Here is a 16,697-nt window from a genome sequence, read left to right as displayed (position 1 = left end):
GGCCAGATTTGTGCAGTATACGACTGATTGTTGTCCTATGGACAGAGTCTCCCACCTCAGCTGTAGATCTCTGCAGTTCATCCAGAGTGATCATGGGCCTCTTGGCTGCATCTCTGATCAGTCTTCTCCTTGTATGAGCTGAAAGTTTAGAGGGACGGCCGGGTCTTCGTAGATTTGCAGTGGTCTGATACTCCTTCCATTTCAATATTATCGCTTGCACAGTGCTCCTTGGGATGTTTAAAGCTTGGGAAATCTTTTTGTATCCAAATCCGGCTTTAAACTTCTCCACAACAGTATCTCGGACCTGCCTGGTGTGTTCCTTGTTCTTCATGATGCTCTCTGCGCTTTAAACAGACCTCTGAGACTATCACAGAGCAGGTGCATTTATACGGAGACTTAATTACACACAGGTGGATTCTATTTATCATCATTAGTCATTTAGGTCAACATTGGATCATTCAGAGATCCTCACTGAACTTCTGGAGAGAGTTTGCTGCACTGAAAGTAAAGGGGCTGAATAATTTTGCACGGCCAATTTTTCAGTTTTTTATTTGTTAAAAAAGTTTGAAATATCCAATAAATTTCGTTCCACTTCATAATTGTGTCCCACTTGTTGTTGATTCTTCACAAAAAGTTACAGTTTTATATCTTTATGTTTGAAGCCTGAAATGTGGCAAAAGGTCGAAAAGTTCAAGGGGGCCGAATACTTTCGCAAGGCACTGTATATATATATTGTCATGACATTGGCCTCTTTGAGTACAGGGAGGACAGTTGACCCCCTGTTGGAGCCTGTTCTATGTTCACTATAAAACCCACCCTGACTTACTAGTCTAACAGACCAGGCCTCCACTCCATTGCGAGTTGGCCAATAGGTTTGACCATCCAAGTACTCTATTGAAAGTGAACTATACCACGTGGTTAACTTTTAGACTATTGATATCGACAGAATAAGAACAAGTCTTTGATATTAATTAATAGTCTGCAGCTAGAAATTATATCATTGAACGCGAAGACCAACGAAACATCCATTCTATGACGACATTAATGAATGTCGCTTTGAAAGATCCATTCTAACAGAGAGAGAGAGAGAACTCTCCAACAGAACGACGCTCCAACAAGGATCCCGACGACACACTGAGCGTAAATATATATTGATTGCAATTGTTCCCGAATGAGTGAGCGTTCATGTGCAAAGGATTAGCATATCAATTGTTAATATTAATGAACTCTGTGTACCTCCTCAGCTGAACTTTTATGACCCATTGTTGAACAAGACACCAGCCACGCCTGTTTTAGCCCACTAGGGCACATTACTCTACCAATTCTTTGTGATGATAATTACTGTTTGTATACTTTCTGTGAATTACTTAGTTTAGTAAATAAATGATTTTAAGACAATTGATGTATGGATGATTTTAGTAAAGACTCAGTTCGTGCAGATACAACAATTTACGATGTTTGGAATGAGACTGGACGCGAGGTAAAATACACCATTTAAACCAGAAGATAATCGGCCTATACTATAATAGAATATAATGTTATAATGTAGGAAAGTTATATTAGGAAAATTATAACTTTGTAATCTCAATATTTTCCTTGGTGCCCCGATCTCCTAGTTAATTACAATTAAACGATTAATCAGTTTAATCGCGTGATAATAATTACAGGGAGTTAATTGATAAACATGTCTTCAGTTTAATGGTACCCCAAAGACACGACTATATATATATATATATATATATATATATATATATATATATATATATATACATACATACACACACACACACACACACACACTAGGTTGGCGAGGCTGGAGCAGAGGGCAGTCCGAGGGCAGTGTCCAATGAGCAGTTTAGGGGCCTATGTTCCTTGCTCAAGGGAAAAGTGTGGGAAATGATGTCATCAATATGATATTAGATATACATATAGGCTAGCCTACTATACGCCTATGAGTTAGAGGTTGAGGTGTCTAAATGTGTTTCCACTCTGTGTGATTTGTAGACAAAAGACAGTGTGTGTTTTAACACATTTGTGAGGAAAAGAAAGCAGGGTTTACTTGCATGATTTCTCTGGCACCATTTAACATAACGCTCCCTGTCTGCCACCAGTAGTGCTTCTGCTGCTCAACTCAAACTTAGTGTGACACATTCAGAGCAGTGTGATTGCTCTGGAGAGAAGTTGCCCCTATCCACAGATCTATGATCAGATTAAATAACTCCCAATCTGAACCTTAACCATTAGCGGGATGAAGAATCATCTGACACTAGGTCAGATGAAATAACTCCCAATCTGAACCTTAACCATTAGAGGGATGAAGAATCATCTGACACTAGGTCAGATGAAATAACTCCCAATCTGAACCTTAACCATTAGAGGGATGAAGTATCCTGTGACACTGGGTCAGTGATTGGCGGCACTGCTGAAATCTGTTTCCCTGATGGTTTTGTAATATGTGTGATGTGGTTTGTTGATAACGTGTCATGTTTAGAGCAGTGTGATTTTCAGGGTCTTTCTTGGACTTAATTTTAATGTAAAATGTTTGTTAGTAGTTTTTGGGGGGGATTAATTATTCATTTAACTTTCATGACTTCAAAGCTGGATTTGATCCACAACCATTTTCCAAGTGTGCTGAGAGATCCACTACCCACTTACTTTGACCACACAGCATCCTTTCAACCTCCAATGCAATACTGTAGCTCACCAAACATGTTGCATCATGACCAGTATTCCTATACTGGAAATCCACTCTCCATTCGGACACTGCTAAAGTAGCCTACTGCTGCATATAACTAGTTGTGAGTCCATGCTTACGATACAAGTTTAGTACTAACTTAACTTTATGCTGTTGATTCTCCCTCTTATTAAATGCACTTTTGAAGTCCCTGTAGGTAGGAACAAATGCCATGAATTTCAAGTGTGGATCAGTAGAATATAAATGGAACTATACGTCCAAACTATTTTTGCTGTCTTACAGTGTCACGGAAGACATAAGCAGCTTCGCCTGCTGTGGTCTTTCCTCTCTAATGTGACTGTTGAGGAGTTCAGAACAGCTTCTTGCAATACTAATCTGACTGGGTTTAGAGATCTGTCATAGCAGGTCTAGTCTACTGAAGCGCTTATGAGGGTTATGTCAGTATTAGTTCTCTATAGTTACATGTTCCTCTACTTCCTGAATTGGTGTGTTGAGCGTTACTTAGTGCCTGGCTGTCTCTGTATACGGGTATTCAAACCACACAATTGTCTGGCCAGGCAACGCCATCTTGACCAATACAGAAACAGAGAAACGGACTTACACCCGAGCTCACATGACCTTAAGCAGGTAGAACACATACAGTTGAAGTCGGAAGTTTACATACACCTTAGCCAAATACATTTAAACTCAGTTTTTCACAATTCCTGACATTTAATCCTAGTAAAAATTCCCTGTCTTATGTCAGTTAGAATGTGAAATGTCAGAATAATTGCAGAGAGAATGATTTATTTCAGCTTCTGTTTATTTCATCACATTCCCAGTGGGTCAGAGGTTTAAATACACTCAATTAGTATTTGGTAGCATTGCCTTTAAATTGTTTAACTTGGGTCAAACTTGGGTCAAACTTTTCAGGTAGCCTTCCACAAACTTCCCACAATAAGTTGGGTGAATTTTGGCCCATTCCTCCTGACAGAGCTGGTGTAACTGAGTCAGGTTTGTAGGCTTCCTTGCTCGCACGGTTGGAATGGTGTTCCTCGGCTTGCAAGCCTCCCCCTTTTTCCTCCAAACATAATGATGGTCATTATGGCCAAACAGTTCTATTTTTGTTTCATCAGACCAGAGGACATTTCTCCAAAAAGTATGATCTTTGTCCCCATGTGCAGTTGCAAACGGTAGTCTGGCTTTTTTATGGCGGTTTTGGAGCAGTGGCTTCTTCCTTGCTGAGCGGCCTTTCAGGTTATGTCGATATAGGACCTGTTTTACGGTGGATATAGATACTTTTGTACCTGTTTCCTCCAGCAACTTCACAAGGTCCTTTGCTGTTGTTCTGGGATTGATTTGCACTTTTCCCACCAAAGTACGTTCATCTGTAGGAGACAGAACGTGTCTCCTTCCTGAGCGGTATGACGGCTGCGTGGTCCCATGGTGTTTAGACTTGCGTACTATTGTTTGTACAGATGAACGTGGTACCTTCAGGCGTTTTGAAATTGCTCCCAAGGATGAACCAGACTTGTGGAGGTCTTGGCTGATTTCTTTAGATTTTCCGATGATGTCAAGCAAAGAGGCACTGAGTTTGAAGGTAGGCCTTGAAAGACATCCACAGGTACACCTCCAATTGACTCAAATGATGTCAATAGCCTACCAGAAGCTTCTAAAGCCATGACATCATTTTCTGGAATTTTACAAACTGTTTAAAGGCACAGTCAACTTAGTGTATGTAAACTTCTGACCCATTGGAATTGTGATACAGTGAATAAGTGAAATAATCTCTGTAAACAACTGTGGGAAAACTTACTTGTGTCGTGCACATAGTAGATGTCCTAACCGACATGCCAAAGCTATAGTTTGTTAACAAGAAATTTGTGGAGTGGTTGAAAAACTAGTTTTAATGACTCCAACCTAAGTGTATGTAAACCTCTGACTTCAACTGTAGATGTATCTCTATGGATGTCCCATTGCTGTGATTTCTGGTCCCTGTCACGGGCGTCGTAAGGAGTGGACCAAAATGCAGCGGGTATATTGATCATCTTCTTTACTTTATTAAAGAGAAGACACTTAAACAAAACAAACGACGAAAACAGTCCCGTAAGGTGCACAGACTATACTAGGAACAACCACCCACAAACACAAGTGAAAACAAACACAACCAAATATGGCCTCCAATTAGAGACAACAACAACCAGCTGCCTCTAATCGGAGGTCATTGACAAAACTAACATAGAAATAGAAAAGCTAGATAAGCACATAGAAATAGATAACCTAGAACATAAACCAAAAACCCCGAAACACACAAAACAAACACCCCCCTGCCACGCCCTGACCAAACTACAATAACAAATAACCCCTTTTACTGGTCAGGACGTGACAACCCCGGTGTCGACCATGGGGCCACATTCCAACTCTAGGTTGGAGGCCTTGCTTTGGTGAGCACAATCCTAGGCGCTGGTTTGATTATGTAAAGCCAGAGAGCGTGTTCTTGTCTTAGCCAGGACTCTGAAGCCCTGGAGGCAGACAGGCAGGTCAGGGTCATTTCCTGGGGGCAGAAGGATGACATCAGGCCAGAGAGAGGGATGAATTTTTTATGTTTTCTGGCCTGTTCTGTTCTGGCCCACCTCAGTGTATCCCCTCTACCCACTGAAAGAGTGGCTGGCTGCCAGATTGTGTACAGTGTGTGTGTCTGTGCCTGTCTGTGCGTGGGTGTATGCCAGGCAGCACCATCCTGCGAGGACTTGGCACACTCATCACAGTCAGAGCAGGTCCAGTCTGAACAGGTCACACAACACCCGGCTCCAGACAAGTTAAGTTTTAATGTCAGGTGCACAAGTGCAGTGAAATGTCTTTTTAACCCCAACAATGCAGTAATAAATATGAATGTTTTACTAAAATACCAAGGTAGAACAAAAACAATAAGAACTAAGACAAGCTGTGTGTTTAATTCTAATGTCACTAATTGTGAGGTAATATGAATGCAGTACTTGTGTGCCTGTGTGTGCGCATGTGCACGGGTGTATGTGTGTGTGTGTTCCTCCGCATTTTGTTTGTTACTTACAATAAACTACTGTGTGTAGCTGCAAATAGCAGGTGCTGTTGATGACTCAGTGGAAACATGTTTTGGACTGTGTTCAGTCAGTAGTTTACCAAATGAAGCACATTGTTATTACGTCAAACACTTTGGCTGCCCTGACTGTCAATGTTGTCACATCTAATTCTCTCCTGTTCTCTCTCTCTACCTGCCCAGTACACAAAGCTCTACCGCTGTATCCTTTGTGTGAATTAGTGGCGCGTTGCCAGGTTTGTAAATATGCTGGCAATATTCCAGGGAATATGCTGGAACTGGACACAGGATGTTGTGTGGTGGTGTTTTTCGGGAAGGTTTATTCGTTGGAAGAGGTCCGTAATTCAGCGAACCTTGTTTCCAGGTTTTAATGAATGAATGTGAATGAATGAATGCGAGATCTCATTACATAACCGCATATCCTCAGCTGCCTGGTTTAGTCGTCGATGGCCGCCAGGTACACACGCCTTCTGGGACGTTGGCCCTGTCGCACCGCCTATCAGAGCGAAGATATCCCTCTCTCCATCTGTCTGACTCTCTCTTTCAATAGCCTAAATACTGAATGTCTGTCTCTTGTCTTTTCCTGTCCTGTCCTTCTCTTTCACCCTTCCAGATGTTCTACAGTATATCTATCTTTCTCTCTCCTTTTCTCCCTACATCTCTCTATCTATCCCCATCTCACTCCCCTCACCGTCTCTCCTTTTTCTCAGTAATGTCTTTGTGAACACACATACTGTAGTAATCTCTTACACAAAACTAGCGCAGACAGCAAAGTGCAGTCAGTGAGAGAACCCTCTCCCCCCTCCCTATGCTTCCTCCAGAGATGTAGATAAATATTTCACACACCATGCCACTCTCCACCCTGCCCATAATATCTTCCCCCATCTGAGGTAAGAGAAGCCAGCTACTGCCCACCATGCTTCCAAGTCTCAGTGTACAATGTTTATTCACAAGCATTTCAGGAGACAGAATCGACGATAAACACAGAAAGTGATGAAGCCAGAAGCTATATAGCCGCTATATAGCCGCTATTTACTTCTTCCTACCATATTACTGTACCTAGAATGACCCAGTATCTATCTCAATTGACTGCAGATTGTTGATGTCCAATCGACAGCAGGAGAAAGAATCACAGAATCGCCACTAACCACAGAAGCCAGACTATAGCCCCAATCGTTGCCCTTGGTCTCTTGCAGTATGGACCCATATACCTTACCCAGAATGGCCCAGTAGCTATCTCAATTGAGTGCAGATTGTTGGTACCGATTGACTGCAGCATGTGGCTGACTCATTGCAGGGGTTTACGGTGTGGAACGAACCATCACTCTGCCTTTGAACAGCTTGCTGTAAATGTTGATGGCCTTGGTTTTATGGGTCTCTAGCGCAGGACTGCTGCTTCTGGGGGAGTTGGTGGTCTGTTTCTGGGGGAGTTGGTGGTCTGAGTCTGGGGTTCTGGGGGAGTTGGTGGTCTGAGTCTGGGGATCTGGGGGAGTTGGTGGTCTGAGTCTGGGGTTCTGGGGGAGTTGGTGGTCTGAGTCTGGGGTTCTGGGGGAGTTGGTGGTCTGAGTCTGGGGTTCTGGGGGAGTTGGTGGTCTGAGTCTGGGGTTCTGGGGGAGTTGGTGGTCTGAGTCTGGGGTTCTGGGGGAGTTGGTGGTCTGAGTCTGGGGTTCTGGGGGAGTTGGTGGTCTGAGTCTGGGGTTCTGGGGGAGTTGGTGGTCTGAGTCTGGGGTTCTGGGGGAGTTGGTGGTCTGAGTCTGGGGTTCTGGGGGAGTTGGTGGTCTGAGTCTGGGGTTCTGGGGGAGTTGGTGGTCTGAGTCTGGGGTTCTGGGGGAGTTGGTGGTCTGAGTCTGGGGTTCTGGGGGAGTTGGTGGTCTGAGTCTGGGGTTCTGGGGGAGTTGGTGGTCTGAGTCTGGGGTTCTGGGGGAGTTGGTGGTCTGAGTCTGGGGTTCTGGGGGAGTTGGTGGTCTGAGTCTGGGGTTCTGGGGGAGTTGGTGGTCTGAGTCTGGGGTTCTGGGGGAGTTGGTGGTCTGAGTCTGGGGTTCTGGGGGAGTTGGTGGTCTGAGTCTGGGGTTCTGGGGGAGTTGGTGGTCTGAGTCTGGGGTTCTGGGGGAGTTGGTGGTCTGAGTCTGGGGTTCTGGGGGAGTTGGTCTGAGTCTGGGGTTCTGTGGGAGTTGGTGGTCTGAGTCTGGGGTTCTGGGGGAGTTGGTGGTCTGAGTCTGGGGTTCTGGGGGAGTTGGTGGTCTCAGTCTGGGGTTCTGGGGAGAGTTGGTGGTCTGAGTCTGGGGTTCTGGGGAGAGTTGGTGGTCTGAGTCTGGGGTTCTGGGGGAGTTGGTGGTCTGAGTCTGGGGGAGTTGGTGGTCTGAGTCTGGGGTTCTGGGGGAGTTGGTGGTCTGAGTCTGGGGTTCTGGGGAGAGTTGGTGGTCTGAGTCTGGGGTTCTGGGGAGAGTTGGTGGTCTGAGTCTGGGGTTCTGGGGAGAGTTGGTGGTCTGAGTCTGGGGTTCTGGGGAGAGTTGGTGGTCTGAGTGTGGGGTTCTGGGGAGAGTTGGTGGTCTGAGTCTGGGGTTCTGGGGAGAGTTGGTGGTCTGAGTCTGGGGTTCTGGGGGAGTTGGTGGTCTGAGTCTGGGGTTCTGGGGGAGTTGGTGGTCTGAGTCTGGGGTTCTGGGGGAGTTGGTGGTCTGAGTCAGGGTTTCTGGGGGAGTTGGTGGTCTGAGTCAGGGTTTCTGGGGGAGTTAGTGGTCTGAGTCTGGGGTTCTGGGGGAGTTGGTGGTCTGAGTCTGGGGTTCTGGGGGAGTTGGTGGTCTGAGTCTGGGGTTCTGGGGGAGTTGGTGGTCTGAGTCTGGGGTTCTGGGGGAGTTGGTGGTCTGAGTCTGGGGTTCTGGGGGAGTTGGTGGTCTGAGTCAGGGTTTCTGGGGGAGTTGGTCTGAGTCTGGGGTTCTGGGGGAGTTGGTGGTCTGAGTCTGGGGTTCTGGGGGAGTTGGTGGTCTGAGTCTGGGGTTCTGGGGGAGTTGGTGGTCTCAGTCTGGGGTTCTGGGGAGAGTTGGTGGTCTGAGTCTGGGGTTCTGGGGAGAGTTGGTGGTCTGAGTCTGGGGTTCTGGGGGAGTTGGTGGTCTGAGTCTGGGGGAGTTGGTGGTCTGAGTCTGGGGTTCTGGGGGAGTTGGTGGTCTGAGTCTGGGGTTCTGGGGAGAGTTGGTGGTCTGAGTCTGGGGTTCTGGGGAGAGTTGGTGGTCTGAGTCTGGGGTTCTGGGGAGAGTTGGTGGTCTGAGTCTGGGGTTCTGGGGAGAGTTGGTGGTCTGAGTGTGGGGTTCTGGGGAGAGTTGGTGGTCTGAGTCTGGGGTTCTGGGAAGAGTTGGTGGTCTGAGTCTGGGGTTCTGGGGGAGTTGGTGGTCTGAGTCTGGGGTTCTGGGGAGAGTTGGTGGTCTGAGTCTGGGGTTCTGGGGAGAGTTGGTGGTCTGAGTCTGGGGTTCTGGGGAGAGTTGGTGGTCTGAGTCTGGGGTTCTGGGGAGAGTTGGTGGTCTGAGTCAGGGTTTCTTGTGGAAAGTCCTATGACAAATGTATGTGTAAAATCCGCCATACAAAGACACTTTGATTGATGCAGGTGTTTAATTGGTTTGAGGGTGTACATTGTGATTACGACACACTTCAGATGAGAACACTGTATGCTTACTGTTTCTCACTGTTACTGTAGATCAGCTGGACCGTCTCTCCTCTAATATTTATTGTACTATTTGTGTGATTAGATACATGTTCACATGGCCTAGAGAAAGCTTTATGGCATGCACTCCAAAGCATTTGTCAAACATTGTGGCTTCCTCCTTATGTTGAAACCTGCTGGCTTCTGGGGCCTGTTCAGCAGAGTGCAAAGTTAAAGGCTATAGTGTCGTTGTGTAACTCTTCCTTAGCGTAGCTTTTAGACAATATCCAACCTTTCCTCCCCATACCGTCTGGTCATCCTAAACACCAACACTGACGAATTCAATTGCATAAATACAATCCCTCAGGTCATAGGCTTTAAAGTGTATTGTAGATAATAGTTTGTCAACCCCTGCATGGATGGACGTACTTCACCGGTAACACTTTACTTGACACCCAGTGTCATAACACATTATGACCTTGTCATAACCTGTCATGACAAACATATTTACACCTGTTACAAATATTGCATTATTTTATGTAGGTGTCATAACCAGCCATAAGTGTCAAGAACTTTCCTTTTGTTTTAAAGTTTGTTTCTTAAATCCTTTGTTGTTGTAATGAATTCTTTAGTCATGTTTTTCATGTTTTTCCATATTTTAACTAACTTTCATGAAGCATTATGACCATCCTGTGTCACTTTAATTGGACTAGGAAAATAACTTTGTCACTGTAAGAAGCATTGACCATCCTGTGTCACTTTACTTGGACTAAGAAAATACACTTTGTCACTGTAAGAAGCATTGACCATCCTGTGTCACTTTACTTGGACTAAGAAAATACACTTTGTCACTGTAAGAAGCATTGACCATCCTGTGTCACTTTACTTGGACTAAGAAAATACACTTTATGACACTGTCAAGAAGCATTATGACCATCATAATCATATAAGCCAGATAGGCCTATCACGTACCTGCCCTTATATCAGTCATGTCAAAAAGAGTGTTACGACCATATTATAACAGGTTATGATACGTTATGTAAAGTGTTGCCACTTCACCTTTGTGTCTACAACAACCAAAATAATCCTAACTATTGGGGTGGGATCACATTCAAGAAATGTTTGTTGCAGTCATGTTTTTTTCCCCAAGACAGCGCTCAGTTCAATAGTACAGTATGTCAAACCAGCTTATTGTTAATTTCAATGAAATTCCTTGATTTTGACTGACAAACAAAAGTGTAAGTAGGATCATTTGTGTCATAAAGTCAGTATATTCCAAAACGGAGTTTCGTGAGATTTGTCTAACTCGGGTCGTCATGATTTACATATATGCTTGGACTGGAATATTGTGGTGGTATGTCCATTAAAACGCAGGCGATTGGGCTGATATTTTATTCCATGAAATAGGAGAAATGGTAAAGGATGGGTAATTAATCTGCAACAGTAAGCACATGACTAGTAACATCAAATCAAAATCAAAACATGGAATAGGACAAATAGGGCTGGAAACAGGAAACACATGATAGACAAAATGTCAACCAGAAAAGTTATCAAATTAAAAAGTCAAACAAATGAAGAGGAGCACAGCACTTACATTTCAAACACACATCCAGGTAAAGGGAAAAACAGGCAGGTGAGGCCATTTTATGGAAGAGAGTGAGAGGAAGTTCTGCCTTCTGTGGTGGACTGGAGACAGGAGGGAAGTGTATGGTGATTGGTTAAAAGCTAGTCCATCAGGAAGTGTGTATCACATGGGTGCAGCCATAAAGAGCCTATGAAATGGATAGAAGGGCTGTTCCAGAATGTGGTGAAAATGGCAGCCATATGGGTCAGGGAGAAATCCAAACCAGTCTAATTGGAATGAATGGCAGAGGCATAATCCTGACTTTACTTATGCCTTCATTTGATTTTCATGGATGTGATATATCAGTGTAATAAAATTGTCAACCTAAAATAGTCATTTTAATTATAAATACAGTTTATACAGGTTTATACCAATTCTCTCTATAAATAGCCTCTAAAATATATGTACACAGACCATACAACATCAGTACTTGTTGCCTTTACAACTTGTCTAAGTCCTATCAACTGATTCTAGCCAGTGTATGTACGGCTGTGGATTGACTGCATCGTTTGATTGGAATGTTGGCAAATTGGCAGTTCATTTGAAAAGTTTATGGAATCATTCATCTAAAACTGGATGGCTAGCTAGCTAACAAAAAATAGAGTGCAGATACATTCTTCAAATTCATTATTTTACACAATTACTTATTACAGCACTGGCAAACTATGGTTGACCTACTCCCTGACCAAAATGGCTGACCTTTATCCCATCATAAGAAGGTTCATGCCATTCTAGTTTTTTAATGACTAATTATATGGGTGCATCTCAATTGTATTTCCTTGATTCGTCACATCCTCTCTGCCTGTCTCCTTCTAAAAATGAATTGGAGAAGGTACAAGGGGAGGAACCTCAGACCTCCTCCAATGCCTTTTTTAGGTGAGAGAGCCAACACGAGGAATCAATGAAATACAATTGAGACTCACTCCCTGACAAAAATCAGTACAAGTTGGAAAAATGAAGGAGTCAGAGAAAATATGGGATAAAAGGACATAATCTCAACCAGTACATTACAACCCAGTACAGTATAGACACGGAGACCAATGTTGATTAATGGTTGTACAAGTTGTGTTTATTCCATGTGATTTACAAGGATATAAATAATGACCAAAATGTACAAAATCTGTGTGCTGGAAGCCCAAGCCTATGTACATGAGTTAGTCCGCAGTGATGTCATCACCCTGTCCCAACCCTCCCCAATACAATCTCTACAACCATAGATTTTATTTTCATTTTGGTACCTTGTTTCCAGTGCGATGTGCGGCAAATATTTTATTCCTTTATTTTTGTAAATGTTTTACTACATTACATGTATGAACAATGAGCTGGCAAAATATCTATGTACATTTAGAGAGGACTATGTATTCATCCGAAGAATACATAAATACTGTGGTAAAATATTCCATCTGCTTGGAGTTATGAGTCTAGCCCCATGAGAAACAGATTGGTGTGTTGACCGGACACACCAATAATAATACAAATAATAATAATAATAATAGCGAGAGGAGCCATCGGAAACATTCACTCTCAGTATAGAACTATTATGGTATTTTTTTAAAGGATGGCAATCATTCTCAAGCCCGGATTTTTTCATTTCAGCATATCATATAAAAATAATGTAACATTAAGACAAGAGTAGACAAGAATAATCATAAGGTAATATAATACTCTCATATGAAACATTTAAAACATCCGGCATTAATATGAATATTTCTTTAATTGGGATGGATGGCGTTTTACTCAGGTAGGCGGAGCCATCCTTTGTGATGGCACAGGGCTCACCTGTTGCATGGTGGTCCGGCACGGCTAGTCCAATTATATCCGTATTATTGACTATTAAACAAAACTAAAACAAGAGGAAAAGAGCCAGCCAGAAGTCCTTTACCTCATCCCCATTCAAATACAGACAGTTGTCCGTTACCGTCCAGACCTTTGGTGACCGTGGTATAGAGTTCAAAGGTCAAGGTCCAATTGAATGCAGAACAGGGGCTAGAGTTGTAGTTGTGGCTGCTTCAATAAAAGTCTACATTCACATATCTGACTGACATCTGTTGCTAAGCAGTCCCTTAATTTTGTGTGTGTGTGTGTGTGTGTGTGTGTGTGTGTGTGTGTGTGTGTGTGTGTGTGTGTGTGTGTGTGTGTGTGTGTGTGTGTGTGTGTGTGTGTGTGTGTGTGTGTGCAGATAGTCCATGGGTCCAATGTTTGTGGTTTGTGGGAAGATGGATGTCCTCGTTTTGTAATCAACCTTAAACACCAAGTTTAGAGTGAGTGTCCATGTTTGTAGTCCTTTGACACAGAGACAGAAGGGTCCACATTTGTAGTCCTTTTTGCATTGTGTGTGAGAGGGTCCATGTTTAAGGCTGGCTACATTCTTTGCATTCCACAGTAATAGACATGGGCGTCCGGCATTGCCCTGCGAATGAGATCACACCACTTATCCAGAGTTCCCCCCCGCCTACACCACCGGCCCCGCCCCTCCCTCGTCACCAGTCAGTCCAAAATGGACTCCATGCGCCTCACAAGCCACAAGCTAAACCTTTTCAGCATTTCCCAACAAAACAAGTATAGAAAGAAAATGATGAATCTAATAATAACCCATTTAAAACAAATTCAATCTGGACACAGGTATAGCGTGTGGTTTAAAAACGATTCCTTCCTGTGTCAAAGGTCAATTCGTCTCAAATAAACAAACAACGCTTTGCCACTGAAATTTCTCAAAATATGTCTAAAAAAAATAATCTGCAGTAAAAATCAAAGACTGATATATGATAAAAACAGGAGTCTGCTTTACTAGCAACTTTTTTTTTTAAGTAACATTTGCTACATCATCTCTCATAGCAGTCCATTATCCTCTCCAACTGGATGGAACTGATAAACAAATGTTCCCTCCACCTCCTCTGGGTTGCCAGTACTGGACAACAAAATCCCTCAAAACATCAGCACACAAACCTAGTGCTGGAGAATTGGCTTTGCTCTAAAAAAACAAAGACAAAAAGACTGTTAGGGGTGGGGTTCTTAGCAGCATAATGGTCTAGATATTCTCATTCAGCTTGTCGAAGGGGTGAAAAAAGAGAGACAAAAAAGAAAAGCGAGGAGCGGAGGAACAGCAGTAGGAAGAGGAAAAAAATGAGATATAACCAAATGGTTCCACCCCCCCAGTCAGGAACAAAAATAAGAGGGATTGACTGACTGACCAACCAACTGACTGCCTGCCTGACACATAAGAGGGGAGGGCTGACCATGGAAAATGGAAAAATAGAACTGACTGTTGCCCCCTACAGGTCTAGACAGAGAGGTGCACCATCACCCCAAGGGTAAAAGTTCATGCTCCGCCCCTGCAGGCAGGCTAAGGCGTCAACAGGACAAGGAAGGGGGGGGGGGGGGGAGCAAGAGAGAGGAATGTGTGAGAGAGAGACACACAGCGCAGCGCCAAACGGCATCATGCAGAGGTTGCGGCAGCTAACGGTGGAGCGGGTTTTTCGGCCAGTGAGGTCACACACGTCGCCGCATAAGAGAGTTGCTCGTGCCGTGCAGCTCCGTTGGGGGGCCTCTAGAGGGCCAGCTCTCTGCAAGGCACACACACAGGAGTGGACAGGCGGGTGGTATACGCTATTAGAAAATAGTGGTCTCATACTTGGTGTTCGCTCCTCTCTTGGCCTCCTGCCCTGGTTCCACTATCCACGGCACGTTGGCATGACCCTTCTGCTCCATCGACGGCTGCTCCATCTGAGAGAGGGAGAAGGAGTGAGAGTAGGGAGAGAGAGGGGAAATAAAGTGGGAGAGAGGATGGAGAGAGAGAGGGTTGGTTAAATGTTGTCAGAGAAAAAGTGGGATAATAATACATGTCAGGAGAGAGAGAGAGGTCTGGGGCTGAGAGAACAGGAGAGAGAGAGAGAGAGAGGTCTGGGGCTGAGAGAACAGGAGAGAGAGAGAGAGAGAGATCTGGGGCTGAGAGAACAGGAGAGAGAGAGAGAGATCTGGGGCTGAGAGAACAGGAGAGAGAGAGAGGTCTGGGGCTGAGAACAGGAGAGAGAGAGAGAGAGATCTGTGGCTGAGAGAACAGGAGAGAGAGAGAGAGAGAGAGATCTGGGGCTGAGAGAACAGGAGAGAGAGAGAGAGAGAGAGATCTGGGGCTGAGAGAACAGGAGAGAGAGAGAGATCTGGGGCTGAGAACAGGAGAGAGAGAGAGAGAGAGAGAGATCTGGGGCTGAGAGAACAGGAGAGAGAGAGAGAACAGGAGAGAGAGAGAGATATGGGGCTGAGAACAGGAGAGAGAGAGAGAGTTATAGTGGAGAGGCACGATCAGAGACTTCCACAACAACACTTAAATATGGAGGCACTTGCTTTAGGTCTGAAAATATATTGTTGGCATCATATCAATGTATGAATCACAATGTATTTTAATGAGGAAAGAAAACAGTATAAAATATATAATATTACAAATAATCTCTGTACTCTAACCCCACAACACCTTCCCATTGTTGAAAATGACTTGTTCAAGACCAAGCTATGCTCTTTCCCTCTCAAAAGTTAACTTTTCAACAACCAATCAAAATGCTCATTCTGGTTGCCGAGGGTGCTTTCCTTCCACCACATTGGTCCGTGATAGACTAAAAGATGATTTGGGGAGTGGGTCCCTGCCTGTGAACACTGCAAAGCTGAAACTGGAAGAATGTATGAATGCACACACACACGACCTGAGTGGAGTTGACAGAGGCAGGACCAAACACCAAGACAAACAGAAAGAGCAGACAGTCAAGAGTAAGAAAGAACGGAGAAGGGAGGAAGACCTGAAAGGGAACTTTGTGAGGGTGACGGAGGAGGAGTGGTGAAGGAGGAGGAAGTGGAGGGTGGAGAGGAGGCCGGTGGGGGGTGTATATGTGACCCAGCGACCAACGGCTAGAGGGGTACATGATGACCTATAGGGGGAGGAACACAGAGGTCACAGAGAGGTCAAAGGGGGCCTGCTCGGCAACAGCACGGCAACGACACTGAAACCGTATGGTAACAGTTCGGTAACGCCATAGTAACACAACTGCAACGATGGTTAACACCAGGGACACACCAAAGGAACACTTCATGCAGGCAGAAGAACACACATACAAACACACACAAGGATGAGGTCGAGAAAGGAGGACAAGACAGAGGAAGATTTAAAAACTAAGCCGGAGAGAAGGAGGAGGAGAGTAGGAGAAGAGGAGGAGGAGAGAAGAGGAGAGAAGGAGATAAGGAGGAGAGAAAGAGAGGAGGAGAAGAGTAGGAGAGGAGGCGGAGAGGAGGAGGAGGAAAGGAGAGAGGAGGAGAGGAGGAGAGTAGGAGAGGAGGAGGAGAGAAGGAGAGGAGGAGGAGGAGAGAAGAGGAGAGAAGGAGATAAGGAGGGGAGAAAGAGAGGAGGAGAAGAGTAGGAGAGGAGGTGGAGAGGAGGAGGAGGAGGAGGAAAGTAGAGAGAAGGAGGAGAGGAGGAGGACTGGAGAGGAGGAGGAACAGTAATCCACAGGTTTACACAGACATAGAAGTGCTGCAAAATAATGACTGTGAACAGCTGCTGGTGGGAATATTAAGTGAATCCTGCAGCATGCTTCACTGTAGTTCCCTCCACAGCACTACACAGGCCATTAACTACATTACCCGCTCACACAACACAAACACCCGCGCACACACACATACAGGCATATGCTCAAAAGCGCACATACTC

At 44.7% G+C, this 16,697-nt stretch overlaps 1 protein-coding gene across 5 annotated transcripts in view; it reads right to left on the bottom strand.

Moving 5' to 3' along the window:
* Window positions 1–12,048: 12,048 nt before the first annotated feature.
* Window positions 12,049–16,697, bottom strand: part of LOC106576444 (ankyrin repeat and sterile alpha motif domain-containing protein 1B) — a 324,199-nt gene continuing 319,550 nt past the window's right edge. For 3 of the 5 annotated variants that reach the window (XM_082964025.1, XM_082964027.1, XM_082964028.1), the window contains 2 exons: window positions 14,637–14,728; window positions 12,049–13,415 (listed from right to left, as the gene is read on the bottom strand). In XM_082964025.1, coding sequence (XP_082820151.1) covers window positions 13,367–13,415; window positions 14,637–14,728 — 141 coding nt within the window. In that variant the 3' untranslated portion in view covers window positions 12,049–13,366. Of the gene's footprint in view, window positions 13,416–13,468; window positions 14,729–16,697 lie in introns of those variants that run through there. The other 2 variants (XM_082964026.1, XM_045699996.2) reach the window with 2 other exon arrangements.

The sequence above is a fragment of the Salmo salar genome, chromosome 17, assembly GCF_965601325.2.
Source record: "Salmo salar chromosome 17, fSalSal1, whole genome shotgun sequence".
Lineage (NCBI taxonomy): Eukaryota > Metazoa > Chordata > Actinopteri > Salmoniformes > Salmonidae > Salmo > Salmo salar.
This window is presented reverse-complemented; position numbering and strand designations above follow the sequence as displayed.